A 27619-nucleotide genomic window follows, 5' to 3' on the forward strand; every position below is an offset into this window, starting at 1 on the left:
GGCCTGTGGACAGGCATAATATGCCGCATTGGGCTGCTACAGCACGGCCAAGGGCCAGGGCCGCTGCAGCACACCTGGTTCCTACCTGCCCCTACTGTGGCATGACTGGGGTCTTGTCTGGTCCTTTCAGGGCAGTTTTGATGAGGTTGGGGTGTTGCAGTGCAGCTGGTGCCAGAATCCCAATGGCTTGACTGGTTTCCAACAGCCAGCCAATGGGGTTGGCTGTCCAGTTAACTGGTTACCCAATATGCATTCCAGTAAGCCAAATGCTTACTGGGTGACTGATTAACCTTTTACACGCTTAGTAGAGATCTCAGCACCTACCTTTTTCTGGCTCCATCACAGGGTTTAATCTAACTGCTGATCGGTTTCTGTTCCAGCCCTTCTGAAGGGAGAGAAGAGGAAAGAAAGATCAAGATTCCAATAATATTTTGCTTTCTCAATTTACTGCAGTCATATCTTGATAGTATCAGTGTTTTATTTTTTGTTGTGCTTTAGGATAGAGCAGGCATATAAGAGGGAGCAGAAAATGGAAAGGCTGAAAGTGGAAGGGTAGAGAAGGGAATGAAGTTAGGGAACAGATCATGAGGAAGGATATGATTTGATCATGAATTCTTTTATTTTAATGGATCTTGATTTCTTCAGCCTCATGAATGGCAGGATTTGGGCTTCCATAATTTATTATTGCCTTGTCCTGTCCATGACTTTTACTAAAATATCCATGACACAATCTTAGCCTTAAACATGAGACATGGAAAGGGGGAGAATATATATTTGCAAGGACCTGGATTACGACAGATGATACCAGCAGCTAGTAGAAAAAAGAGGCACAGATGAGTTGGAGACTTATGAGACTGGGTATAAAGATGAAGTAGGAAGATAGGAACATATGTAAAAATACAGTACATGATAGAGGGTGAGCTGTGAACTTGCCATTCCTTTTTGGTTAACGTTTAGCTTTTTCTGTAGCAAGTCTTACTAGGAAAGATTAGAACAGGAGTCCTCTGATATCCAGCACTTCTGCACCATTCACTACAATCCCTCTGGGAGAGGCCAGTGGCTCTATTATCTATGAATTACTAGGTAATCAGCATTAAGACAGCTGATTTATATGCATAACTCAAGGAGGTAATTTTCCTCTTGAAAATAGATTAGCACAGCTAGTGTGGCTAGCATTTGCTATTGTAAATTTGACCATGACTTAAGGGTTTTTTATATCCCCCCTTTTTTCTGTTTTTATTTACATGAGTTAATACTCTTTTGTTAATCATTTCTTCACACTCCAGAGGAAATTGCAGACATTGTGCTGAGAAAAGTGACCCTTGGTTTAATGATTAATTTAATGAAATATTCTGAGATGATACTAGTTGTGTTATATGTTTTCATGTTAGCTTTTGCTGTCAGGTTTAATGTGTATGACTTCTGAGATAACTCTGAATGATGGGGTATGGAACAGTGACCTTAAACACGTCTCACATCTTGTCTTAAAATCCTTTGTGAGTTTGGATCTCTGTGATAAGGCTTCTGTTAGTTTTTAAGTATCCCATTTCTCTTGATTACTCTGTCTTGTTGAGGCATAAAAAAGTGGTAGGAGTACTTATGAAGCAGTCTGAGTGTAGTTTGCATGAAAGGAGTAATCAGCTGAAATGGACACTGCTAAATTCTTAAGTACATGTGCCTAATGTGAATCCAGTGTATGCTTGTTTTGGCATTGAGATGAACTGATTTTCTTAGTAAGAAAAAATTGCCACAGTTAGCGCATGTATTTTAAGGGATCTTTTATTTTGAACTAAAAGATTTACTCAGCATTACTTGGTTCCTTAATTCAATATTTTTTATTTTTCTTCATTTAAATCATTGCTCTGGGGTAGGGCTGGGGATGAGGAGTTCAGTATGCAAGCTGCTGTAGGAAGAGAGGATAACTCCAGCCCTCTCTCACTGCAGCACCTTAGGGCCAGGTGAGAAGCGCCTGTCCATGGCCACGGCAGCAGGCATGGGTAGGTGAGGGGTGCATGTCCCACAGGTAGGGAACAGATTGAGAGAAAGATACATGGACAGACTCATATTTATAGTAGATAGCCGTCCCTTTCTATACCCCTGCACTCTGCTGACCCAATCAGATTATAGCTGTCCTGGTCCCCATTTCTGGCTCCTTGCTGCTATATACATTATATAGTATAACTGTCCCTGCTAGTAGACCCCTCCCTCTCCATTTTATGAGAAACAGTTACATTCCAGGTACATCCCATTGTCCTGGCACAACCAAACCCTTACCTTGCTTGAAGTTATGATAAAAGGAAGCTGCATACTAAATTTGGCGGTCCTAGCTCTTACTGGTTAGGAGGAGTTTTTGAACAACAGACAGACAGACAGAAAAACTCTCAAATATCAAGTAGATAGGAAAGAAAGATTGCAATCTATTTTTTTCCCAAACTCCATATCCCACCTGTCAGGGCTGATCCCCACTTTAGCACTCTGACTGCAGAAGGTGGGGGCCCACAAAGAGTTTAAAAATCCTTGCCTCTTTAGACTCTGCTTACAAAACCACCCCCCAGAGTAACAGATACACTGGTTCTGAGAAATAAACAAAAAAGCTGCCACCACCAAGTGAAACAAACCAATTTCTTCTTGGACCCAGGTAGAAAGCACTTGGACTTCCTTCTCCAGAGGTACCCCCAAGCTCCTCTGCCACAAGAAAGCTTGAAAAAATAAAGAGAAAAACAAACTTCAGTCTCTGGTAGCTGACCTCTCAGTCTGAGGCCTGCAGATACACACAGACAGACCTCCTGTACCTTCCAGGACACAAGAATCAAATCATCACCTTAAAAAGTGATTTTTATTACAAAACAAAAGATATACTTGATAAAGCATACTTGGTTGCTAGATGTTACAGAGCAACTAAGGAAAACAAATTAAAATAGAAGATCTCTGGGAACAATGCTTAGATGATAAATGGGGAGGAGAGGCATAGATTCACACAGAGCAGTTCAAACCAAACCACAAAATAAAGAAAATACCCTGATCGCTACTAGATCCACTTTTTCCCTTTATTTACTCCCAATCTTTTCTTGGTACAGTCCACTTCCATGCCCTAAATTTTTTGGAGGCATGGTAGTCCTGACTGGGTTTAAATCATTCTGTGTGTCTCAACTCCTGGTTTTACGCCCCCACACAAAGAAAGCAGGCAAGGAATCTATATCCAATTCAGATTTCAACACTCTATCCTGATTAGTTCTCCTGCCCCCTCTCCCCGCTAACACCCTTGCTAGCTATCTGAGTTTAGCCCATTAGTCATGGGTGTTGGTTACTCCTATCTATTACAGAGGAGCAGCTCTCCTCAGAGTTTGTTAATGACATTCCAAACTTGGTTCAACGGGGATCATGCAACAGCAACAATATAGGCAGTCCCCGGGTTATGTACAAGATAGGGACTGTAGGTTTGTTCTTAAGTTGAATCTGTATGTAAGTCGGAACTGGCGTCAGCCGCTGCTGAAACTAATCAGTTTCAACCGCGACTGAATCTGGATGCTAGTTCTGACTTACATACAGATTCAACTTAAAAAACCCAGGCGTCCCCAAGTCAGCTGCTGCTGAAACTGATCAGCGGCTGATTTCAGGAAGCCTGGCGCAGAGCAACTCTGCTTGGGGCTTCCTGTAGTCAGCCGCTGGTCAGTTTCAGCAGCGGCTGACTTGGGGACGCCTGGAGCAGAGCAGCTGGGGTGCTGCTGGGTTGCTCCAGTAGTGCGGCTCCTCGGCGCTACTGGAGCAACGCAGCAGCACCCCAGCTGCTCTGCTCCAGGCATCCTGATTCAGCCGCTGCTGAAACTGATCAGCAGCGGCTGAATCAGGATGCCTGGGGCAGAGCAGCTGGGGTGCTGCCGGGTTGGTCCGGAACGGTGCTGCGGGACCAACCCGGCAGTCCCCAGCTGCTCTACCCCAGGGGTAGGCAAGAAAAGCCTAGTCTGCTGGGGGGGGAGGCACTAGCTGCACCCCTCCCCCAGCAGACCAGGGGGACAGGAGCAAAGCCTTGGAGCACGCCCACAGCGGGACAGCCCAAGCGCGCTCGGGCTGTCCCGCTGCGGGCGTGCTCCAAGGCTTTGCTCCCCATCTCCCTGCAGACCAGGGAGACAGGGAGCAAAGCCGCTGAGCACGCCCGCAGCGGGACAGCCCGGGCGCACTTGGGCTGTCCCCCTACGGGCGTGCTCAGCGGCTTTGCTTCTGTCCCCCTAGTCTTTGCTCAGGTGTCCTTGGTCTGCTGGGGGGGGTCCAGCGGCTTTGCTGGACCCCCCCCCAGCAGACCAGGGGGACAGGAGCAAAGCCGCCCAGGCGGGGGGAGTCCCGCCGCCTGGGCGGCTTTGCTCCGGGGCAAACGAGCAAAGCCGCCCAGGCAGCGGGACTCCCCCCGCCTGGGCGGCTTTGCTCGGGTGTCCCTGGTCAGCTGGGGGGGTCCAGCGGCTTTGCTGGACCCCCCCCCCCCAGCAGACCAGGGGGACAGGAGCAAAGCCGCCCAGGTGGGGGGAGTCCCGCTGCCTGGGCGGCTTTGCTCCGGGGCAAACGATCTGCGGCTTTGCTGGACCCCCCCAGCAGACCAGGGAGACCGGGAGAAGCTTTTCTCGCCCCGGAGGACATGGGTGGCGATCCGCCGCCCGTGAGCTCCGGGGCGAGAAAAGCCCCGTTCGTAAGTGCAGATCTGACATAAGTCGGATCTGCGTAAGTTGGGGACTGCCTGTACATACTATTCTATTCTACCATTCCACTGCTGTGTGGTGTACTTTCTCACTGGGTCCCATACTGATTGTTTGTTGTATTGCAGTGCAGTTGGATGGTTCAGTTGGCTCTCCATACGAAATATTTGAATTACAAAATGATGTGGACAGTATTATGAGCCTGTTTCTTCTTAAAACAAAAACCAAATGTCAGCCAAAGATGAAATACAGATATTTAAAATGAACCAGTGGTATAAAAAGTGTCCTCTTTTCTATCAGGACTAGCTAGAATCTGCTGACCAGTGTGTATGGTATGAGCAGAAAACTAAAGGGGAATCGTTAATATTATGGAACTATGCTTATTTTTTCTAAATGTATTTTGCTGAGAGAATTTAATAATCTCAGAAGTTAACATTTTAATATTTAAAAACTTATCAAAATTAGCATTACACAGTTGCTGTAATTTTTATGTTCATATTAATTCTATTTTGAAAGATTCTTTTTTAGTTAATGTTCCTTTTTAATTTTTATTTCTGGAATTGTTTTTTTCGCACTTATCCATTTTTAGCCTTGTTTGTATGCCTGTCTGTGATGAAATTTAAGTATTTTTCTCAAATGGCTGCTTTTTGTCTGGAGGCGTATAGTGATACTTTGATATGTTGACTTTTTAAAATGATAATCTAGGAGGTTTGGGTTGATTAGACCATTTAACCAATTTAAGTAATGTTTAACCAGTTCATACCCTTTCAAGATTTATTCTAATAAATCCTCATTTACGTTTTGTCATTCTTCTAGTAGGCCTGTTTCTTAGGTTTTTTTTAATTATTTCATTATATTAGGTGTTTCTGCATATGTCAGGTGTGGTGGGCTCTCATATTATTAGGTTAATAGCACGATTGTGTCTCCAAATGGCTTTAGAATGGGGCATTCATTAAGATCTATTTTTTCATACATGCCGCTGCAGCACAGTTTTTAAAAGTCCATTTCTTTTCTTTTGTGAGACTAATAACCTTTGTGTATATTTGGACTTGGGAATAAATTTTCTCAGAAAATGGTGGTGGTAAAATCAAACTTTCCTTGGTGTAGGAAGAGACAGTGCTACTGTGTGTGGGTGTGTAGCTATGTGCAAAGGGCTGCTCGAAGCTCATTTCTCTCCAGGGGGATAACAGGCTGCATACCAAAGCTGTGGCCAGGAGAAGCCATCAAGCAATGTGTGGGCAGACTGCATGTTCTTTTATTAGCATCTTCATTGTACTTTTTTAAAATCTCAACTAACAGTGAGCTCTAGGCTTCTTCTGTTAAAGCTGGTTCCTTACTTAACTGCTTAACTATCTAGTTTGAATCACATTTTGCTGCAGTAGATTGTTTCTGTTGAATGTGTCTTTTTGATTTTTTTTGGTATTATTTGAGATTTATACTTAAATAAGATATTTTAACTATTATTTGCTTTATAATACAAAACAGTAACATGTGCTCCAATCCCAAATATCACTTCTAATACTTTTCTAGAATCAATTTAAGCCAAGAATTCTCAAACCTTTCTTTTTTGATGGGGCCCCCTTTGAAAGTAGTCCAAGCTTTGATGACTGCCACCCCCAAAAACTGATGACTAGGGACATTAGATAGCATGTAATTGAACAGTGGCTTAACCGCATCAAATTTTAGCAGTTACATGACTATTCAATAGTTCCTGGAGGTGGGGCTGGCAGCCAGTGTGCTCCTGGCCCCACACCCAGGGAGCCCCTTGACACTCCATGCTACTGCCTCTATCAAAAACCAGCTTCCAGCTTGCTACCTGCAGTGCTGCCTGTGATACAGGGTGGCAGCAGCCGTTGTCCAGGGCCTGCTGCAGACAGAGGTTGCTTTGTGGCAGCCTCTCATGCCCCCCTCCTCACGCTGCTGCCTCTGATAGAAAGGCAGCAATGGGGGGAATGCAAGTAGTCAACAGGATTAACCAATAACCCAGATTTATCGATTAATCGTATAGTCATCTGCACATTGACTTCCCTAATGATGACCCCCATATTATGCCACCATTCATTCGGCACTACTTCTGATAGCAACACTGCCTTCTCAGCTTGGTGCCTGTTTCTAAAGGCAGCACTGTGATCAGCAGTAGTGCAGACATAAAGGTGTCATAATGTGGTATTGCCACCTTTAGTTGTGTGTTGCCTTCAGAGCTGGGTGTCTAATCACCAACAGCCGCCACTCTATGGCTGCCCAGCTTTGGACATAGCACAGAAGTAAGGGTGGCAGTAGTGTAACCCCTCCCTCCTGCAGTAGGCTTGCAACTCCCCTAAGAGTTGAGACTTTCAGTTTGAGAAATGCTGGTTTAAATCAACATGAAAAAAAGTAAAGACCTCTATCAGAGAGAGTGCTAAAAATGTAAATACTTTTTTTAATTTCCTGGAGTCAGATTTCAATGAATGCTACAGTTAAGTATATTTTTCTCTTGACACACAGCTTATTGATGGAACTTTGAGATCTAGAAATGTGGATAAATGTGTTAATGCTGATGAAATAGAGAAGGGGTGTATAGAGCTGGACTGGAGGAATGTTTTAGTAAAATATTTGAATAGCAGAAAACAAGTTGATGTGGAGACATTTCAGCTCACAGTGGTTTAGAGTTTGGCACATTTTAAGCTTTCATTTGCTTTTCTAGTGCTATCTTTTGTTTTTGAAAGTTGTGTAATACCCACAAATAGATATATACAAGAAGCATCTTGTCTCATTATTTGACATTATGACTTAAAACTTACTGTTTAAATGAAACTACAGATTGTACTTCGTTTAACTGGGACTCTATGGTCTGGCAATATCTGTGGTCTGGCAGAACCATGGATATTTGTAGACTACATAGCTCAGGTATAGGGAGGTCAGGTTGCAGGGCTGGAGCAGCCGTGGGGTGCGGAGACTCTGCTGGGAGACGGGGCAGAGTGTGGAGGGGCAGGTGGTACAGCAGGGAGCTCTGGCCCTTGCAGCTATGTGGCAGTGGGGGTTTGGCAGTGGCAGCCATAGAACTCTGGCCCTGGCTGGAGAGCTTGGGGATGGTGGCAGCAGCCATAGAGTTCAGGGATGCCACCAGTGGCCACGGAGCTGTGACAGCAGTGGCAGCTGGAGAGCTTCGGCAGCAGACCTCTATCCCTGGCTGCAGAGCTCTGGCCCCGTCCACAGAGCTCCCGTCCCGGCCCCTGCAGCAGGAAGGGGACTCTGTTCCCAGCTGTGGAACTCCGACCCAATGACAGCCATGGCTGGGCAGGCGGCAGCGGGTCAAGGCTGGAGCCCTTGCTGGGGTCAGCAGGACAGCATGGGTTGTGTTGGGAGAGTCCTCCTCTGGTCCGGCAGATCTGAGGGTGCTGGACAAGGGAAGTCCAACCTGTACTAACTTTGTAACCTTGTAAAGGATCTAACATGGTGGTTACTAAAGACTCACAATGTTGGTTGACCTAATCTTGTAACTGTTACACCATAAAATTTGCCTCATCTTTCCTCCTCTAGCTCCTGATAACTATCCAATGATCTGGCAAAAATGATCTGTACCATTTTGTTTATATTTATGTATTTTTTGGCTTTGTTCTTTTAGAACTGTTGTCTCAGGGTTGGACTCTCCAGCTAAGATCAGCTCCATGGAAAAGAAACTCCTTTTAAAGAGCAAAGAGCTTCAGGACACCCAGGACAAGTGTCACAAGGTATTTATTTATGTGAGTGGCCTCCCTCATTGCTCCAAGAATCTACAACCAGTGTATGCCAAGGGATCTGTCAGATGCTTCTGATCATCCAGTTCTGTGGTGGGCAAAGTTTTTTTCCATCCGTGAAGTCGCTTCCTGTTCAGTAAAGAAGAAGATGAATTTAGGCCATGCCTATGCTGTAGATGTGTTAAACTTAACAAGAGGAGGCTCTGGATTTTAAACAGTCCTTTTCTCACCAGGACACAGATGACTGCTTCTTCAAGCATGTGGTATTTCCTCCTCATCCTGCAGAGTTGCTGCACTGCTATTCTGAGTGATACAAAGTCTCTCTTCCTAGTCCTTCAGCTTCTACTTGTGTAACTGTTGCCTTTTCATTGAGTTGGTGAATATCTTTTAACTGTTGTTTCTGAATCAAGAAAACTCCCTGGAGTCTATAAAACTTCAAGTATTGTTTGAGACTTTAAGAGAGTGCAATTATTTGTGTCTCTGTCTTGTGCTGGATTTGACCATTTATTCCTGCAAAGAAATGGGGGGGAACCATCCTCTGGTCCAACATGGATTTGGGATAAAGCTAAAGTGACCCATCTCTGCAAAATCAAGTGAAAAATGATTGTGGCTTCTTTGCTAACTGGGGTTCGAAGAATGACTGACTGAATATGAACAAGCAGCTTGAATGAATGGGGTGACTTAGACTTACTACTTGTCCTTGTGAAGAACTGTGCATTCCCAGGAGCAGACACAATGGTATTGGAATTTAAATAGCATCTGGAAAATTATAAGTAGGAGTCTCTTAGAGACTGAAATTCATCACATGCGGTGTGTTGAAATTAGTGACGGAGAGAACTTTTGAAATGTTTTTTAACCTTTCAATATTTGTTGCAGATGGAGCAGGAAATGACACGATTGCACCGGAGGGTGTCAGAGGTGGAGGCTGTACTTAGCCAAAAGGAGGTGGAACTGAAAGCCTCTGAGACCCAGCGATCCCTCCTGGAGCAGGATCTGGCAACCTACATCACAGAATGCAGTGTGAGCCTTTACCCTAGTCCTTTTCCCTCTGAAGGTGCCATTTCTGATGGTCTTTTAATTTTCTTTTCCATGATGGTCTCAGTGGTGCTTATTACAACATCATTCCATAGTAATGGTAAAGGAGCTACAACTGTTGTCTTGGTTCTGTTCTTGTCCTAATAGCTATGCTGTGTCACTTTTGGATTCTGAGCTTTGATAGACTTCAGAATGAAAGCAAGGTGGGGCCTATTCAGTAGCTGGAAAACCTCAAAGGATAATGAAGGTGTTTCAGGAAATGGTGGTATTGACTCAATAATATGACATTCTGAGTTCTCACTTCTCTAGTTTCCCAGCATACGAATAGCAATGTGTCTGTGACAAATGCTGTTTTTCAGCTGGGATATAAAAAACAGGCCCTTAAAGATGTACATTTAATATGCTTTGTCATTTTTGCATGAGTAGGGATGTCTGGCCTGTTGTCTTGGCAAAAATGCAATAAGGGTGTTTACACTCTGCCTTCTTAAATAGTGATAGAAATGTAGCCGTGTTAGTCTGGTGTAGCTGAAACAAAAAACAGGACTATGTAGCACTTTAAAGACTAACAAGATGGTTTATTAGGTGATGAGCTTTCGTGGGCCAGACCCACTTCCTCAGATCAAATGGTGGAAGAAAATTGTCACAACCATAAATATCAAATGATACAATTTTAAAAAATGACCACATATAAAAAGGACAAATCAAGTTTCAGAACAGAAGAGGGATGGGGGGAGGGGTTGCCCACAAAACAGATATTAGACAGGATCACAAAGAAAAAACAGTTTCTTGCCATTTCAGCCAGAAAGGACACTGTCTCAACGACTTAATTACCTGCATCAAAGACCTTTTCAGACCATACTTGAAAGAGAATCCTCTGAACTGTCATTCATACTTAAATACGACACTTTACCCCTAAGTTTAAACAAAGACGTTAATTATCTTACCCATTACAAAGGTAGCTTCCCCAATTATCACCTCTAATATCCTTAGCTCACAGACATTTACCTTCCCCCCTGCATCCCCCTCCTGTTCTGAAATGTGATTTGTCCTTTTCATATGTGTTCATTTTTTTAATTGTATCCTTTGGTATATATGGTTGTGACAATTTTCTTCCACTGTTTGATCTGAGGAAGTGGGTCTGGCCCACGAAAGCTCATCACCTAATAAACCATCTTGTTGGTCTTTAAAGTGCTACATAGTCCTGTTTTTTGTTTCTTAAATAGTGTTTGTATTTTCAATTGGATTTGATATTCTTCTGTCTTCCTCCCCCCCCCCCCCCCCCGCACCAAAACTCTGTCCATGTAGCATTCCAAGATAACACTCCATCAGTGGCTGTTTTACAGTGGTGTGTGTAACATTTCCTGTGGAGTATAACTTCATTTATCATTCTAAATAGAAGAGGGAACATGAATTTATTAGAATAAATGGGGGGCTTTCAGTGCAGTAACACACAGCAGGAGGGGCATCTGAAACAGATGAACCATCTGGATATACTAGATTTTATTGTATAAACATGAAAACGTTTTGGATCCTTCTAGATGACAGATGATATGCACACTAAGTAGGTGATAGGAGCAGTAATCTAATTTGAGATCCGTAAGCAAAGGTTTTGCCCAAACCTTGAAACATTAATGCTGTCCTTTTTTCTTTAAAGTTTAAAAAAGAGAAAAGGACATAAATGATGTTCAACAGTGGGGGGAAAATAGCTAGTCATGATAGTAATGGTAGCATCAAATGAGTGCCAGTGCTAGAAATATAAAAAAAATGGATGGATAATTAATGTTGCTAAGAAGTATTACTGCATATGTTCTTTGACACTACTTCTTGCTCCCAGTGATGATTGGAACTGCAGTGATACAGCTACTGCTGTTGTGTTTGTCTTGTCTTAATCAGTTGTTTTACCTGTAGTCTTCCTTTGTTCTGTTAAGTGTTCATAATTTAGGTAAGTTTATAAGTCCATTTCAGACATTGCCTTGGGATGGGGTAAGCCCTGATCTCCTTTGCTTTCTTCCTCCTCCTGCTTTTCTCCAGCTGGAAAAATTGAAGTTAGCAGTAGCAGAGAATTTGCATGATTCTCTCATTGATGTCTTAATGTGTTGTCTCAGTATTTGAGGTGAATCTTTTTGCTCCTTTAGCTGAGGATATTTCTTGTAGAATAGTGTGCAAAGGGTCTATGCATTGAGCATTTTACTTTTTGCAGAGCTTAAAGCGAAGTCTGGAACAGGCACGGATGGAGGTTTCTCAGGAGGATGACAAGGCACTACAGCTTCTTCATGATATCAGAGAGCAAAGCCGAAAACTGCAGGAGATCAAAGAACAGGTACAACTGCTTCTTAAGAGCAGAACATCTGACACTAGAATTGCACTGCTTATGTCACCTGGTTCTGATGCCAGGAATTTATTTTATGTTGGTGGGATACTAAGGTTCCCTGTGTGTGCGGTGGTGGGAAGAGTTCCTTAAAGAAAGTAACTAAGAACAAACTTGGACGTATGTGTTTGTAAGTGCTCTTGAGCTTTCCTTTATTTTTTGCAGTCCATCAACCTGATCAAATGAAATCTTTGCCTAAAAAACAAATTAAAAAGTTGCAATATTTTGGGAAACTTCCATGTTGGAAAAATCAATTCTTTCCTTGCTAATGCCCATTCAAGGTAGGTGTGTGGGCTTGCCACACGCACCAGTGCCAGAAGATTTTCCTTTGGCAATATCCATAGAGGAATGGCGCGCACATGCCATGCTACATAGGACACTGCTGGAAACCCACCACACTCTTTCCTTCTTGCTCCCAGTGATGGCGCTTGGGACTGCAGTGATACAGCTACTGCTGTTGTGTCTGTCTTGTCTTACTCAGTTGTTTTACCTGTAAATATTCTTTCTTTGTTCCGTTAAGTGTTCATAATTTAGGTACCGTATATACTCGAGTATAAGCCGAGTTTTTCAGCACATTTTTTGTGCTGAAAAATGCCCCCCTCGGCTTATACTCGAGTCAGCATCTCGAGAACTGAGGAAAGTGAGTACGCTGGTCAGGTTCTAAGGCATCCAGGTTGTCGTATCTGTCAGGAGGTGTTATTGTTATGGACTGCGCGGCAGGGCCTTTCCAGAAATGGCTTCGTGCCTCCTGCTCGCAGGCGGGCTCAGCGCGTCTCTGCCGCCGGCCGGGTCTAGCCGCGTGAGCCCGGAGCTCCAGCCCCGGTAACCGAGGCGCTCGGGGCGGGGGGCGCTGCCGGGAGCGGGCTGGGCTCCGTGTGTCGGGGGCCGTCGCTGCGCGGGGCGCTCGGAGCCTCTGCCAGCCGCTTGGGTTGCGGGTGCGCCCGCAGGTGCTGCTTGGAGCCAGCGGCCTCGCCCCGGGGCCGCCGGCAGGGAGGCTCGGGGAGCAGCCGAGAGGGGCTCTGGCCTGGGAATGGTCCGGGAGGGGGCTGAGCTGGTTGGGCCGAGTGTCCGAGCGTTTGTTCCCGTGTGTGACTGGTGCTGGCGCTGGGCGCTTTCTTGCAGGCGGCCCTTCAGGGGCTCATTGGATTGGCGGGAGGACTTTGAGCGGGAGTTACGGTATTTTTGATACCATATTGTTTTTGTTGACCCCCTTTTCCACTTACAGAGCTAGGTTATTGTTTTTCTTTGAAATAAATATTCATGTAATTTTATTGGTATCTATCTTCATTTTTTACATTTACCAGTAGCTGCCTCATTTCCTACCCTAGGCTTATACTCGAGTCAATATTTTTTCCCAGTTCTTTGCGGTAAAATTAGGTGCCTCGGCTTATATTCGGGTCGGCTTATACTCGAGTATATACGGTAAGTTTATAAGTCCCTTTCAGGCATTGCCTTAGGAGGGGGCATACCCTGATCTCCTTTGCTTTCCTTCTCCCCCTGCTTTAAGTTGTGTTAATCGCCATAGGCCAATTAGCGACACACATGATAACTGTTTATGGTGCTTGGGAGAAGCACACATTAATGGCAAGTGCCAGATTTACAAAACATTTAGGCCATGAACTAAATAGGAGAGAGACATTCATTTAAAACCTCTCCTGATGGAATTGGCCCTTGCCTGGAATATGATCAATGCTCGGATTTGTTGCCAAGCATTAGTGCTTCGGTGCGTAGTGCACCAATGGTACCATATGGAAGCCGGCACTGGTCCCTGTCATTGGGGCTTTGCCTAAGAAACCTAGGAATGTGGGTAGAGGCAGATCTCTGGGTCTGCTGAAAGAAAAAGGCAAGCAGGGAGCCAGCATAGACCTGCTTTGTCAGGCCCATCGACTTCCACATCAGACTGAGCAGTGTAGTCCATCCCCCTCACCTACCTTGGACAGCAGTGCTCAGCTCTGCATGCTATTGACCTCCAAGGCTCTTCAAGTGGCCCAGTACATTATGTTGATGCAAATGTTCCCCATGGCAGTTGTAGCTAAAGCTACATCATAGGGGAAACCCTCATTTGGTCCATCTCTGTCCCTACATAGGCAGCATTCCCAGACATGAATCTGACGAAGTGGGTCTTTGCCCCCGAAAGCTTATGCTCCAATAAATCTATTAGTCTATAAGGTGCCACAGGACTTCTCGTTATTCCCACTCTAGAAGGATATCTGGCCAGAAATCACCCCCTCGCAGTGTGAGGCAGAAGGCCCATTGCTCTGTGTGCTTCCCCAGTTGGTGCAACGGGGCTCAATGACTTGAGGCAATACTTGCCAATAAATGAGTGTAGACCAGGGGTGTCCAAACTTTTTTCAAAGAGGGCCGGATTTGAAGAAGTGAACATGCGTGAGGGCCGACCATTTTGCCTGACATTCTTTGAACCATTAAAATTAAATGCAAATTAACTATTTTATGCAAAGTTTATTGCAAACAGCATACTTTTCATTTTGTCACATGGATGACAAATCTAAACAGGTGTTAAATCACTCTGCCTTTCATATCTGAAGGCCAGATGAAAAAAAAATCCAGGAAGCTGAAATATATGTCAGGAACATTGTAAAGTACATTACATATTATTGGTAATAAAGGTTGTCTGTCAACTTTTAAGTTCAAAAAATATGAACAGGAACATAACACCAAGTATACATGTTGTGTCCAAATATATTTATAACTGATTTAGACCAACTGACATTAACTGAGATTTTACAATGTATTCATCTCAATTGAAAAAAAACTTGCCTGCACTAATGTGAAGGGTGAAACTGAGATCTGGACTGCAGCACATAGGCTAGGTCTGGTTCAAAGGCAGTGGTTTTGATGCACAAAATGTCACGCAGGTGAGAGTCACTTAGTCTTGTCCTCACGCGGTTCTTGTTAAAGTTCATAGCAGAGAATGTCTTCTCACACATATATGTTGAGCCAAACAAGCTCAGCATTTTCTTAGCCAATGTTCGAATCTCTTGAAACTGGCTCTTATCCAGTTGGCGGTAAAAGTTCACAAGAGAGAGCTGTTGGTGACGACTGCGTAACTCGCTGTCACAATGCAGCTCAATGAGCTCGAGCTGCAGCTGATCTGGAGCATCATCGGGGTCAAAGAGAATGGAGAGGAGAAAAGGCTGATCTCCTTTTCAATAGCTGCAAAATCCTGAAAGCACCGTTTAAACTCCCCAGCCAGAGATGCGATGTCTGCTGCATACTTGCTCGTTTGCGCACTGATATTGTCCTGTGGAAAACTGTTCATTATTTCCTGCAACGCTGAAAAATGTATGGTATTGGGCTGTGTTTGTGACAACTGCCTTATGAAAAGTTGCAGCTTTGTCCCAAAGGCTTTGAGGTGTGAATAAAGCTGGTTCACCGCTGCATCTTTCCCCTGAAGACTCGTGTTCAGTACATTCAGATGCTTTGTTATGTCAACTAGAAACCCCAAATCAGCCAGCCAAATAGGATCAGATAGTTCTCACATTGGTTGTCTCTTTGTTTCCAAGAATTCTCCGATTTCCTTTCTGAGAGAGTAGAAACGCTGCAGTGCAGACCCCCGAATGAGCCATCTTACATCGTTGTGATATAAAACATCTTCGTATTCAGCCTGGATGTCCAGTAGAAACTGTTTAAACTGGCGGTGGCACAGCGCTTTAGAGCGAATAAAATTAATAGTCTTTAGCACCGGTTTCATAACATGATCATATTTGAGATGTTTAGCACAGAGAACTTGTTGATGAATGATACAATGGAGTTTAATAGCTTTGCCTCCTTCTTCGATCACCTTGTTACAGATTAGGGTTGATAATCCACTTCGTTCACCAACCATGGCAGGTGCCCCATCAGTAATAATCCCAGTAACTTTGTTCCAAGGCAGTTTCATGTCATCTATGGCGGAACTAACAGAAACAAATAAATCTTTTCCTCTTGTTTGGTCCGTAAGGCTCTGGAGGTCAAGTAGCTCTTCAGTCACATTCATTTCATCGTCCACCCCTCTCATAAAAATCAGCAACTGAGCTGTGTCAGATAGGTCCGTGCTTTCATCACAGGCTATTGAAAAGAAGTCAAAATCCACTCCTTTGGACGTCAACTGTCTCTTAATATCTGATGAAATCTCTTCAGTTCTCCGTGCTACAGTGTTACGAGCCAGGCAAATGTTGGCAAACTCTTGCTTCTTCTTGGGACAGATATTCTCAACCATTTTCATAACGCATTCTTTGATAAAGTCACCCTCAGCAAAAGATTTGCAATTTTTAGCAATTAACGTTGCCACCTCATAGCTCGCCCTTGTGGCATTTTCATTTGACTCACGGGCTCTTATGAAAAATCGCTGTTGTGACATTAAAACAGCTTCAAGTTGCTTCAACTTTTCACTGCGGTCGCGCCCTGTTAGCTTGTCGTATGTGCTATGTCTCGACTGGTAGTGTCTCTTGACATTAAATTCCTTATAAACAGACACAGTCTCTTGGCATATCAGACAAACACAGTGATTCCGTATTTCAGTGAAGAAATATTCCACTTTCCACCTGTCCTGGAAGCGGTGGCCCTCACTGTCAACTTTCCTTCTCTTATTTACAGTCGCCATTTTTGAAATTGACCAGAAGGGGAAGGGATCATGTGAGCGCAGTGCCAGAGGTTTTGGTCTGAGTAATACACTGCCCAAGTAATACACTGCACTAATACACTGCCCAACAAGAATTCTCTTGCCTTTGTGGCTGTGTATGGTGACGAGTCTAAGGATGAGCTCGGGTGTGTTCGCAGCTCCACGTGCCCGAGCCCGCCAGGAAGCTGACAGTGCGCAGCGCCAATCACAGGTACTGAGACATTTCCCGATCTCTGCAGCTGCGGAGTCTGTCCCTGCACTCTCAGCCCCAAGGTGGAGGGCCCGCGGGGTCGGAGGCGGGCGGAGAGCGCAGGGCACGCCGGCCTCACGGCGGCCCGGGGGCAGGGCGAACCCGTAGCCGAGCAGGGGAGCGGGGCTGTGGACGTGCCCTGCAGGGTAGGCTCTAGGACCGCGGAGGCCATGGGTGGTGGCGGCGGCGCGGCCGGAAGCGGCGCGCTGGGCGCGCCAGTTCAAAAAAGCGCCGGGGAGCCAGGAGAGGGGGAGGAAGCGGGGGCCATATTAAACCAGAACACGGGCCGCAATTGGCCCGCGGGCCGGACTTTGGACATGCCTGGTGTGGACCTTGTGAGGCATGCACTGCCTGCCGTATGCAGCATACCCGAGAATGTTTCTCCTCGTGCTCCAGTCAATGCTCAAGGAACAGATAACTCATCTGCCAGCACCGGCTTCCTCCAAACATTTCAGGAGAGCATAGGGGTTTTTTGTTGTCCCACTCCAATCGCTGGTGCCCCTCATCCATGGCACTGGTTGCCTATCCGCACCTGGCGCAGATTCTCTGATTGACACTGGTCATTGGGATGTCAGAGTAGACCCTCCTCTGCATTGATTGGGTCAGCCTCAATCAGGAGTGGTCAATACCTCTCTCTCTTTAGAGAGTGAGAGAGAGAGTTTTGCTCACACTTTGTTGGTCTCTAGGAAGCATCTGATCTGCAAGCCTTACCCCACAGCCCTGTTCTTTACTGCTGACTCAGGCTCTTTACTGCAGACAGGGCCACAAATGATGCCATGGCCTCAGATTCCCTGACCTGCCCAGTGGTGCCTGTGGAAACTATGGGGGTTCTCTATGCCACCCCAGATGCCTCCCTCAGTAGCTAGGGCACCGAAGGCACTGTCAGCCTCCCTCTTCAAGAAGCCCCTGGTGCTGGAGGGGCCACCAGCCCACCCACTGAGGAAGAGATAATAAATCAGCTTCTTGCTCCCTGTTGCCCAAAGAGGTTCCATTGGAGCGGGCATCCTCCTTGTCCTCAGATGAGGCCATCATGGGGCCTCCACCTCTACTTCCACAGGATACCATGAGAGCCCATCAGGATTTTTTTAAATGGTGTCCTCCCACCTAGATTTCCAGTTAAGGAGCTGGAGGAGCCTCCAGAAACCCTCTTTGGGGTGCTTGGCCAGAGAACCACAGCCAGTGTTATTTTGCCCCTCCATGACTGGGTCAGAAAGATCGTAAGAGCTCTTTGGCAGACCCCATTCTTCCTGCTCGCCATTTCCAAAAGGGCAGAGTGCAAATACTTTGTCCCTGTCAAGGAGCATGAGTACTTACATACTCATCCAGTCCCTAATTCTCTTTTTGTGGAGTCTGTGAACCACTAGAAGTGACAAAGAACAAGGGCTTCACTTTCCTGGATCAGTCCCCTCCCCCCGTTTTATTTGCCCACTTTTTATGCCCTTTCCTTCATGCCTACTAAGGATGTCAATGAGTAGTTGACTAGACAATTAACCAGTAGCAGCCTCATTCTGCGGGGAGTTAGTACCCTCCACGGATAGGGACTGGCTCTCCTTGCATACTGGTCCTCCTGCCATTTTGCGTTGCTGCTTATGATAGAGGCAGTAGCATAGAATGGCAAGGGGCTACCCGGGAATGGGGCCCTGGAGTGCACTGGCTGCTGGCCCTGCCCCTTGGAACCATCAAATAGTTGTGTAACTGCAAAGATTTAATATGGTTACATGACTATTCACATACACAATATCTGACATCCCTACTGCCTACACTCCATAATTATGAACCCATGGGTTCGCAGTATGGCTATACCCTGAAACTAACCTTTCCCCCCCCCCTTCTCCCACAGCTCCCCTAGCCATCTCTCTTCAGGAACCCTTCTCCTGAGAATTTATGTGTGAGAGAAGTTGACAGGTTGCTGCAGATAGGTGCAGTGGAAGAGGTTCTACCTAGCAATGTTAAAAATCATGTTATCTGTGTAAATGTGTAACCGCTGTGGTCCACGGAGGATACGGTGCTGCACATAAATGTCAGAGTGCCCAAAATGGTTATTTGAGGTTTCCGTGCCTCACCTGGCACAGTGGTCAAGATCTTCACATCAGCACATCCACAATGTTCTACATCATCAGGCAGGGAGGAGCTTGCTTTTCAGCACTCTGCCAGGAAGCAATCCACAACATTAATCTGGAAATGTCACCTCCCAAAGACCAGGAATTCATTAGCCAACTGGCTGAGCAAAGTCTTCTTCTTACCGCCAATGGGCTCTCCACCTGGAAGTGTTTCTGTTCTCTTCCAGAAGTGGGCTACTCCCCATGTGGGTCTGGGTTACTCCCCATGTGGGTCTGTTCATCATCAGACAGAACAGGAAGTGCCACAGTTTCTGGTCCACACAGCGGGAGGTGAGGGGGAGATATGGGTGAACAAAGGGTCCCTCTCAGACACCTTCCTCCCATCATGGGTGGGAGAGGAGGCCAAAGCCTGAGTGATCCTCATTGCTCTGGTGTGGCTACACCAGCATTGGTTCAGCACTCTGAAGAACCTGGTGATACTCTCACCATGGCTCTTGCTGAGTCTACCAGACCTCTTGTCCCAGGATCATGCTTACCTGCTGCACCCTGACTTGGCATCCCTTCCTCTCACAGCATGGATGCTGCATGGCTGAATCCAGAGGAATGATCCTATTCTCAGGAAGAGCAGCAAGTCCTCCTGCAAAGCCAAAAGCCTTTGACCATCCTGATATATGTAGCTAAGTGGACTAGATTTTTATGTGGGCTGCAGAGAGGAATCCCTTTCCTCTGAGGCCCTTTTTTAGACCAGTTTGGACTATCTGCTCCACTTGAAGTATCAGGGGCTGGTGCACACATCAGTGAAGGTTTATTGGCAGCAGTCTCAGCCTTCCTCCCACTGATCCAAGACCAGCCAGTTTCTCCCACATCATTGATGATCAGGCTCTTAAAGGGCCTCAAGAGTCTCTTTTCACAGGTCTGAGCCCCTGTTCTGCAATGAGATGTTATCTTGGTCCTCCCCAGGCTTATGTCACCACCCTTCCCGTCATGGAAGATAGCCTCCTTGGTAGCTATAATGTCGCCTGGGGGGGGTCTCTGAACTGAGCGTCTTGACCTTGGAGCCTCCATATACTGTTTCCTGTAAGCATACGGTGCAGCTCTGGCCTCATCTGGCCTTCCTCCCTAAGGTGGTGTCTGTATTCCATGTAAGTCAAGCATTTTCCTCCCAGTCTTCTGCCCAAATTTGATAAGATTAATAAGGAAAGGTCCCTTCATGCCTTAGATGTAGAGTGAGCTCTCACCTATGTAGACCAATCAAAGTTCTTTTGCAGGTTGTCCCAGCTCTTCATCACTTCTGGTGAAAGGATGATGGGTGTCTCAGAGTCTTCCAAAGGATCTCAAACTAGATAATCTCTTGCATGTGGATGCGCTATGAGTTGGCAGGAGCCCATCTGCTACCAGTAGTGAGAATACACTTGACTAGGGCTCAGGCTTTTGGCTGCCTTCCTGGTTCTCATCCCTATTCAGGCCATCTGCAAGTCTTCAGTGAGTTCACTGGTTCACACAGTTGCATGCCATTATGCCATCACACAGTAGGTCAAGGATGATGCCCAGTTTGGCAGAGCTGGTTGCAATCTGCATGTGCTGAAACTCCTACTCGCCTCCTTGTAGTTATGTACATGAGCAAGCATTAGAAGAAAAGACAGTTAACTGTTTCTGTAACTGCTGTTCTTCGAGATGTGTGGCTCATGTCCATCATCATCCTGCCCTCCTTCCCCCCGTTGGAGTTTTGGGCAAGAAGGAACTGAGGGAAGTGGTGACAGCCCGGCAGCATCTTATATAGCATGGCATGCATGTGCCACTACAGGGCCTTGGAGCTGGTCCCCTTATAGTGAGAGAAAATCTTCTGGAACCAATGCCTGTGGCAAGCACACACACCTACATTGAATGGACATGAGCAACACATCTCAGACACCAGTAACGGAAAGAGTCAAGTTACACAAGTTGATAAAGGCTAATGTTACTGTCACCTAGAGCTCATGAATACTCACATTGAAGTTCTGAATTGGGGAAGAACCACCGTAACCCATAATTTGTTTTAATTTGCCCATTTTAAATGTCTAACCAACTTTGAATGTGTCTCTTTTCAAAAGTAACATTAAATGTCACTGACTTTTTTTTCCTGACTTTTGTTTTTTTAGAAAAGATGTTCAAATATATTTTTCTTTCAGAAAAGTGGTAAAAAAACCATTATTCTGTGAACTTTATTTTACTGGGGGTTGGGAGTGAGCGTAAATGAAAAAGAAAAGCAACAAAGAATGTTGGGCAATTTTAATGTTGGGCATTCCATTCCATGATGTAATGGAAACAGATTATATTGAGAAAGAAGTTGAAATTTCTGTGGAGTTTAAACAATAGTTGGCAATCATCTACCGCATTTCAGCTTCAAAGCACTTTACAGACATTAACTGACTAGTGTCTTTGGCTACAGCTATACTGTAGCCTTCTTCCGAAAAGCTTATGCAAATGAAGCACAGCGTGGAATATCGCCATGCTTCATTTGCATAATTAATTAGCAGCCACTTTTGCGCAAGAGGTTTTTGCCCAGAAAGAAGCTGTGTAGACTGCTCCTTTTTGTGCAAAAACCCCCTCTTGTGCAAGAGCCATTCTTCCTCATTTTTTCAGGAAGAACGGCTCTTGTGCAAGAAAGTATTTTTGCGCAAAAAGGAGCCGTCTACACAGCTTCTTTTTGCGCAAAAGTCTATTGTGCAAAAGTGGCTGTTAATTAATTATGCAAATGCACTGTTGCATTTGCATAAGCTTTTCTGGAAGAAGGCTACAGTGTAGCTATAGCCTGTGTGTGAGAGACTTGTATGCACAAACCTTTGGTAACAGCTGCTGTCTGGAGACTTACCTGATGCAAAATGTAATGAAGTGCAGGCACACTTTAGGTGTGGCAGAATCATATCTGAAGTATTCAGTGTTCTAAAGTTAGCTGCTTTGAGTGCTGTTGCTGCTTAAGTAGAGTTTTAAAAATATTTGTTGTATGTAGAATGTTTTTGGGTGATAATTAGGATTTGAAAATGTACAAATGTATTTGACAGAGAGGAGAAATAAGAATTTTAATAAAACTTGCATCCCAACATGATTTAAGCTCAGTATCTTTTAACATAGACTTTGACTAAGATTCATGAGCATGTTAAGATGCTATGTAGGTCGCCAGAGGAAACTGTGTTAAAGAACCTACTATAGGGTTCCTCTGAGTTACCTTAAGCTCAGGTTCTAGAAAGCTGCATAAATATGCAGTGTAGTTTCTGCTCACTCATATTTGCTGGTCAGTCATAGCAAAGAACAGCGCTTGGAACAGTTCTTTCAGGAAAAGGAAATTAGGATCTGAGGCACAGGATGGAGATCCTGCAAGGAAAACCCTAAGAAAAGTCATGCTTGTGAGAACCCTTTTTCGGTGGTGAAATTTAAATTGCCAACAAGAGCAAATCCCATAAGAAAAATAAAGTTTAAATATTTCAGGGCAGTGCCATAAATTCAATATCAATTTGGGTTCAGTGGAATAAAGAGAGCTTTATCGTTTCTAGCTTGACTTCTAGGTATTATTTGACTCAGTGTATTTTTATATGCCATTTTTAAATCTCTGATTATCCTTCATTTCAGCTGTTCTATGTTCAGTTGCCCACTGTTAGGTGCATTTGGTTAAGAAGCGGGATGGGTGTTTATACAGCCTAGATATTAAGAAAAACTGAAATTCATTTAATTATCCCCAAATGCATTAACTTTCTCAATGGCATGTGAGATCTTGCTTGTCATTCCTTCATCAAGTGATGTTGCTCTAGAAATTGAGCATTCTTGGAAGTGCTGGCCCAAATTGTGATCTCTGAGCAAAGAACATGCTTCTTCCAACCATTCTTTATTTTTCTTTGCACAAATACATTGATGTCAAAATGCTTATGCATTTTTTTCATCACCTTTGGACCACAAAAGTTGGACTTGGGTGGCTGGATGGGCCACCTAGGTTTCTTGTTGGCATTATGAATCAGTCACTGCAAGGCAGAAGACTACTAGTGACAATCTCGAACCATATGAGACAGATATTTAAGAGAGCAGAAAATATGAAGATTTAAGGGAGCTGATAAATATGAAGATGAACACAAGAAAAAGCAAGGGTGATTCATTTAAATCAAGGCAATATAAATAATGATTTAAATCATCAGGAGAAAAAATATCATTGTTTTTAAAATCAAGTTTCCCACCGATACTACTTCGCATATTTCTTAAACAATAGTGCAAAACTGATCTCTAAAACATGTTAATTTACAACTTATTATAGAGATTTTACAATATCTAAGGGGGAATACTTTGTATAATGTACTTTGTTAACTTGATTTGTATTACTCAAGAAAATAATACATAACACTCATTAGGGATGTTAAATTACGTTTAATTGACTAGTCAAGTAGTCGATGGCCACTACTCAACTAGTCAATAGGCACTTCCGCATTCCTCCTTTGTACAAGAGCTCCTGTGGAGGCTCTTGTACATTTCAAAGGAGGAATGTGGAACTCCGCCTACATCCTGGGCGAATGGGAAGTCCTGCTAACTCCGGGCTGAATGCAGGTGCCTGCTTTGAAATGTACAAGAGTCCCTAGAGAGGGCTCTTGTGCATTTCAAAGCCATGGAGCCCGGGCTTAGCGAGGGCACTCCCCAGGTGGCCCTTGGTTCTGCACAGCATTTCCCCAGAATTCCCCAGAATGTCTTGGCATTTCAAAGGGGCAGCACTGCACAGCTGAACCTGGAATCAGTTGTGCAGCAGCTTTGAAATGCTTCCTCGGTGTTTCAAAGGGGCAGCCGTGGAGCCTGGAGTCAGCTGCGGACTCCCCAGCTGACCCTGGTTCCATACGGCATTTTCCCAGAACCTGGGGGTAGCAGGGGAGTCCCCAGCTGACTCCGGGCTCCATGGCGCTTTGGTGTTTTAAAGGGGCAGTGCTGTACAGTGGATCCCTGGCTCAGCTGTGTGGCGCTCCCTCTTTGACATAACCCCCCCGCCCATTGCTACTTCTATTTTATAGAAGCAGCAGTGTGTGTATGTGTGAGGGGCGGGGGAGGAGGGAGGTGGGAGGGCAGAAATCAACTAGTCGACAGACTATCCGATAAGCAAATGTTTATCGGATAATCAACTAGTTGACTAGTCCTTAATATCCCTAATACTCATTGCTTCAGGTGCAGCAGCAATACAATAGGAATGGTAAGAACTAAATCACATGCATAAATACAATAGCATTTATATTTTATTAATCTACATCTTAAATGTTACATAAATGTTTCATATTTGCAACTGCAGAAGTCTCCTGAGTTGCCCTTAAACTGATGGCTGTCCTTAAACTCTCTCTCTTCTTTTAATTTTAAAATTTTATTCACTCTGTGGACAGATCCTCAGAACAGTAAATGTACTGTGTCCTTAAAACTTTCACAACTATCTCTCATCTTCCCCACTCCCACTGTAATTTTGATTCATAGACTGAACCAGAAATACGAATTTTCCTCCTTTTTGAACTCCCAGTTGATTTCTTAGTGTTGAGCGAATAATGCCAAAAGATGAAAATATTCTGCCTGCAGAGGAAGCTACTTCTGTGAAAAGTTGACTTAGCAATTGAAGGCATTCTGTTTCAAGGTGCCTGGTGAATGATTTCCACCAATTTAGGAAGCGACTTTGTTCAAAACATCATCAGTAAACATGTATTGATTAAATGATTTTGCTCCAGGCCTGACATTTATTATAGCTGATGTAACAGAAGAGCCATGGCGGCAGCAGCAGCAGCATCTTTAGAAGTTAAGCATCTAACTTTGTATCTGGAGTTAAGAATGTCTGCAAAAAAATGAGGTGGAGTTAGTGTTTGATCCATTCATTTCTTCATTGCCTGACAGTTTAACTTTCTTGTGAGGTATTTCTTTTGTCAATGTCTTTTGAAGTGTCTTCTGAATTTCAACAGCATCAGCAATGCAGCAACATTTTCTCTGAAGTTTAAGGCTATGGTTATAGGCTTCAGTATACTGAGCATATCCTTTATATTCTTTAATCCAGTGTTAGATACTGTGGGTACGAAAGTTCCATTTATTTTATCACGGTTTTCTGCACAAAGTTTTATTAGAATAGGCCAGGTCTTAAAAAATTGTTCAACACAATCAACCATAGAATTCCATCAAATATCTTGAGAGAGAATTAGTTTGGACCTTCCTGCTCTCTTCAGTGAAGCTGAACCAAAATGGTGGTTATGGAAGTATTTTATAACTTCAGCAACATTTTCTTTTATTTCTGGAGAAGGTGTAATTAAGTCTTCGATAAAAGATGCATGAAATGGGCACTGGAGCCATATGTTAAGGAGCATACTTCCATTTCTTATTCTAAGAATGTTCTCATCTTTGCTGTATTTGCAGCATTGTTTTGAGACAAAACTGTGCATGTGACAGTTTATTACAGCTTTCACTGACATTTCTTTTAAATAGTGGGCATTTCCTGATTTATCTATTGTTTCTGAAAGATAAGCAATACCATCTTCTGTTGTCACACAGGCACATATTACTGGATCATTGTGTGTCTTGCTCCACCCAACAAAGCATAAACTGGCAAATTTTCCCCTATTTCTTGCTTGCTGTACAAGTTCCTTCTCACATACTATATCTAGAAATCTTCCGTCAATGTCTGCTGTACCAAGTGGAATGTAACCTGGTTGTAAGGACTTAACTATCTCAATGAAGGTGTTTATTGTTAGCAGTGCGAAAATGAGAATTTGTCTCAAATGAACTGAGCAGTCTTTTTACCTATGGTGTCTTGTTGGTATTTGCTGGTCCTTACTACCAAATCATCCATGGTTGTGGTATTACTGGTTGAATGGAATATTTTGCTTGCTACTGATACTTTGTTGTCTGAAATATGTTTTGTTGCTGCACTTCTGCTAGAAGTACCAATGTATGACTTTGAGTTGTTGTAGATATCTTGTTTCCTACACTTAAATGGGATTCTGATATAAAAATAAAAAATGATTTTGAATAGTCGTTCTTCTCATTTCTTATTCTATTATTCAGTTAATCATTTACATTTTTTTTCAGCAAGGAGGCAGATCTGATTCCAGATTACCAAAAAAAGCTAAGACTGACTGCACTTCTGTTTCTTGAGAAAACACGTATAGGATGGGGTTCCATGGGAAAGTTGAGTTATGCTGAAATAAAATAAGAAATGGACTTATGGCGTCATCATTATGGTCTGTGACCATCATGTTCCAAAATAAGGTGCATGTATTGTATAATACAAAATAAGAATATGAAACCCAGTGGCACTGTTCCCTCTAATCATTTCCATCGTTGGGCAGGTTGAAATTTCTTTTCTGTGGATTGAAATGTCTTATGTACAACACCAACTACTCAGGTTGTGTGTGGATGTGCACCCACCACTACAAACAAAAAATCTAGATATAAATATATATTTTAAACAGGCCATAGGTGTTGAAGAAACTATATTAAAATGAGATAATTAACAAGGAGCAATGTTTATGATTATTATTTAAAATCAATTAAAAGGAAAATTAACACTACCCTTGGATTTACATGTATCATCCTCTTATAAGTCAAACTAGTAAACACACCAAAATGCATATTATCCACACATAGCTCAGCTTTAAGATGCAAAACAAATCTATGAGGCAACCAGAAATAGTCATGTTCTCCTTGCAAATATTAATGCAGTATTTACTGACTCTGGAAAGGAGCGTAAAAGGCATTCACTCAGGCTTATACAGTGTATCTGGGGAATGTTTAGGATCCATGCTATACAAATATAAGTGAAACAGACTTGTGAAAACAGATACAAGTTTTCCTGGTTTGAAACTTTCACCTTGTGTGTGTCACTAACTCAAAGAATAGAAGCCCCACAGCAAATTAACACATAATTTGAGGGTTTGTAGACAGATGCATGTTTCAAAGAGCTTGCAATTAAGGTTTCAGCCTACAAAACAACTAGCATCACACCTAGTACTTGTTGCTTCTGACTCGTAAGAGCTACAACTGTACCAGATAGCAAAGATCTGGCCTTAATGCAATACAATTTGCCATGTATTAATTAGTAACACAGGATTTTAAAAAAACCATTAAGATCAGAGTTTTAGATATCTACAATCAAAAAATTCTGTTAAGAATTTTTTTTTTACTGTAAGCCATTAACACCTATGTAAACTTTGTTTGAAATGTAATCATGCAAACGTTCTGGGGCCCATACACACCATGCAATCTGCTTCCTCCCCCCAGGTACTTTCCAAAGGAACTCCTATACTAAAAGGTGTCCCTCTCCCTTAATTCCCTAAGATAACATCTACAGAACAGATTTAGCAGGGGTTTCAGCTTGCACTGCTCCCAGGCAACACAGCTTCACAATTGCCCTTTTCTTTTATCCAAAGTCTTGTCCTACCATGTGTTTCATCTCTCACAATGTCTCCTCACAACTTAGCATTCATTCCCTTCCCCCAAAAATACTTACCAAATGTCTTGATTCAACAAGAAAACCCTCCCCCAAACCCATTTTCAGCCTCTGTAGCTGTCCTGTTTCCTGCAGCTATGAAGGGAAGCTTTCTAGGCCTGGAACCAGATAGGTTAAAAATAAAGGGGGATGGAACCTAAAGTGATCAGAATGATGGCTGAAACTGGGGGAGGTTTCCCTTTTTCAGTGACAGTGCAAGGAGAAGTTTGGTTTTGCTCTCACTATAGGAGATACTGACCTGATTCCAAACAGGGTGAAAGTAGGAAAGCATAGAGTAAGTGAAAGAGAGAGTTGCTGTCTTGTTACCATGGAGTGGGGGAGGGCTGCAAATTGGAGAGAATAGGGGGAAAGAAATGGCAGACAAATAAATAGTGACAAATTATTAAAATACTTATACACAAATGTTAG

The 27619-nt window shown here is 43.8% G+C and overlaps 1 protein-coding gene across 9 annotated transcripts in view; it reads left to right on the forward strand.

The window, feature by feature from the left end:
* CIT (citron rho-interacting serine/threonine kinase) overlaps window positions 1–27619 on the forward strand; it is a 150594-nt gene that overhangs the window by 32491 nt on the left and 90484 nt on the right. For 6 of the 9 annotated variants that reach the window (XM_075898125.1, XM_075898127.1, XM_075898130.1 and 3 more), the window contains exons 11-13: window positions 8290–8407; window positions 9278–9421; window positions 11637–11756. In XM_075898125.1, coding sequence (XP_075754240.1) covers window positions 8290–8407; window positions 9278–9421; window positions 11637–11756 — 382 coding nt within the window. The remainder of the gene's footprint in view (window positions 1–8289; window positions 8408–9277; window positions 9422–11636; window positions 11757–27619) is intronic. The other 3 variants (XM_075898126.1, XM_075898129.1, XM_075898133.1) reach the window with 1 other exon arrangement.

This window comes from Pelodiscus sinensis, chromosome 15 (assembly GCF_049634645.1).
Source record: "Pelodiscus sinensis isolate JC-2024 chromosome 15, ASM4963464v1, whole genome shotgun sequence".
Lineage (NCBI taxonomy): Eukaryota > Metazoa > Chordata > Testudines > Trionychidae > Pelodiscus > Pelodiscus sinensis.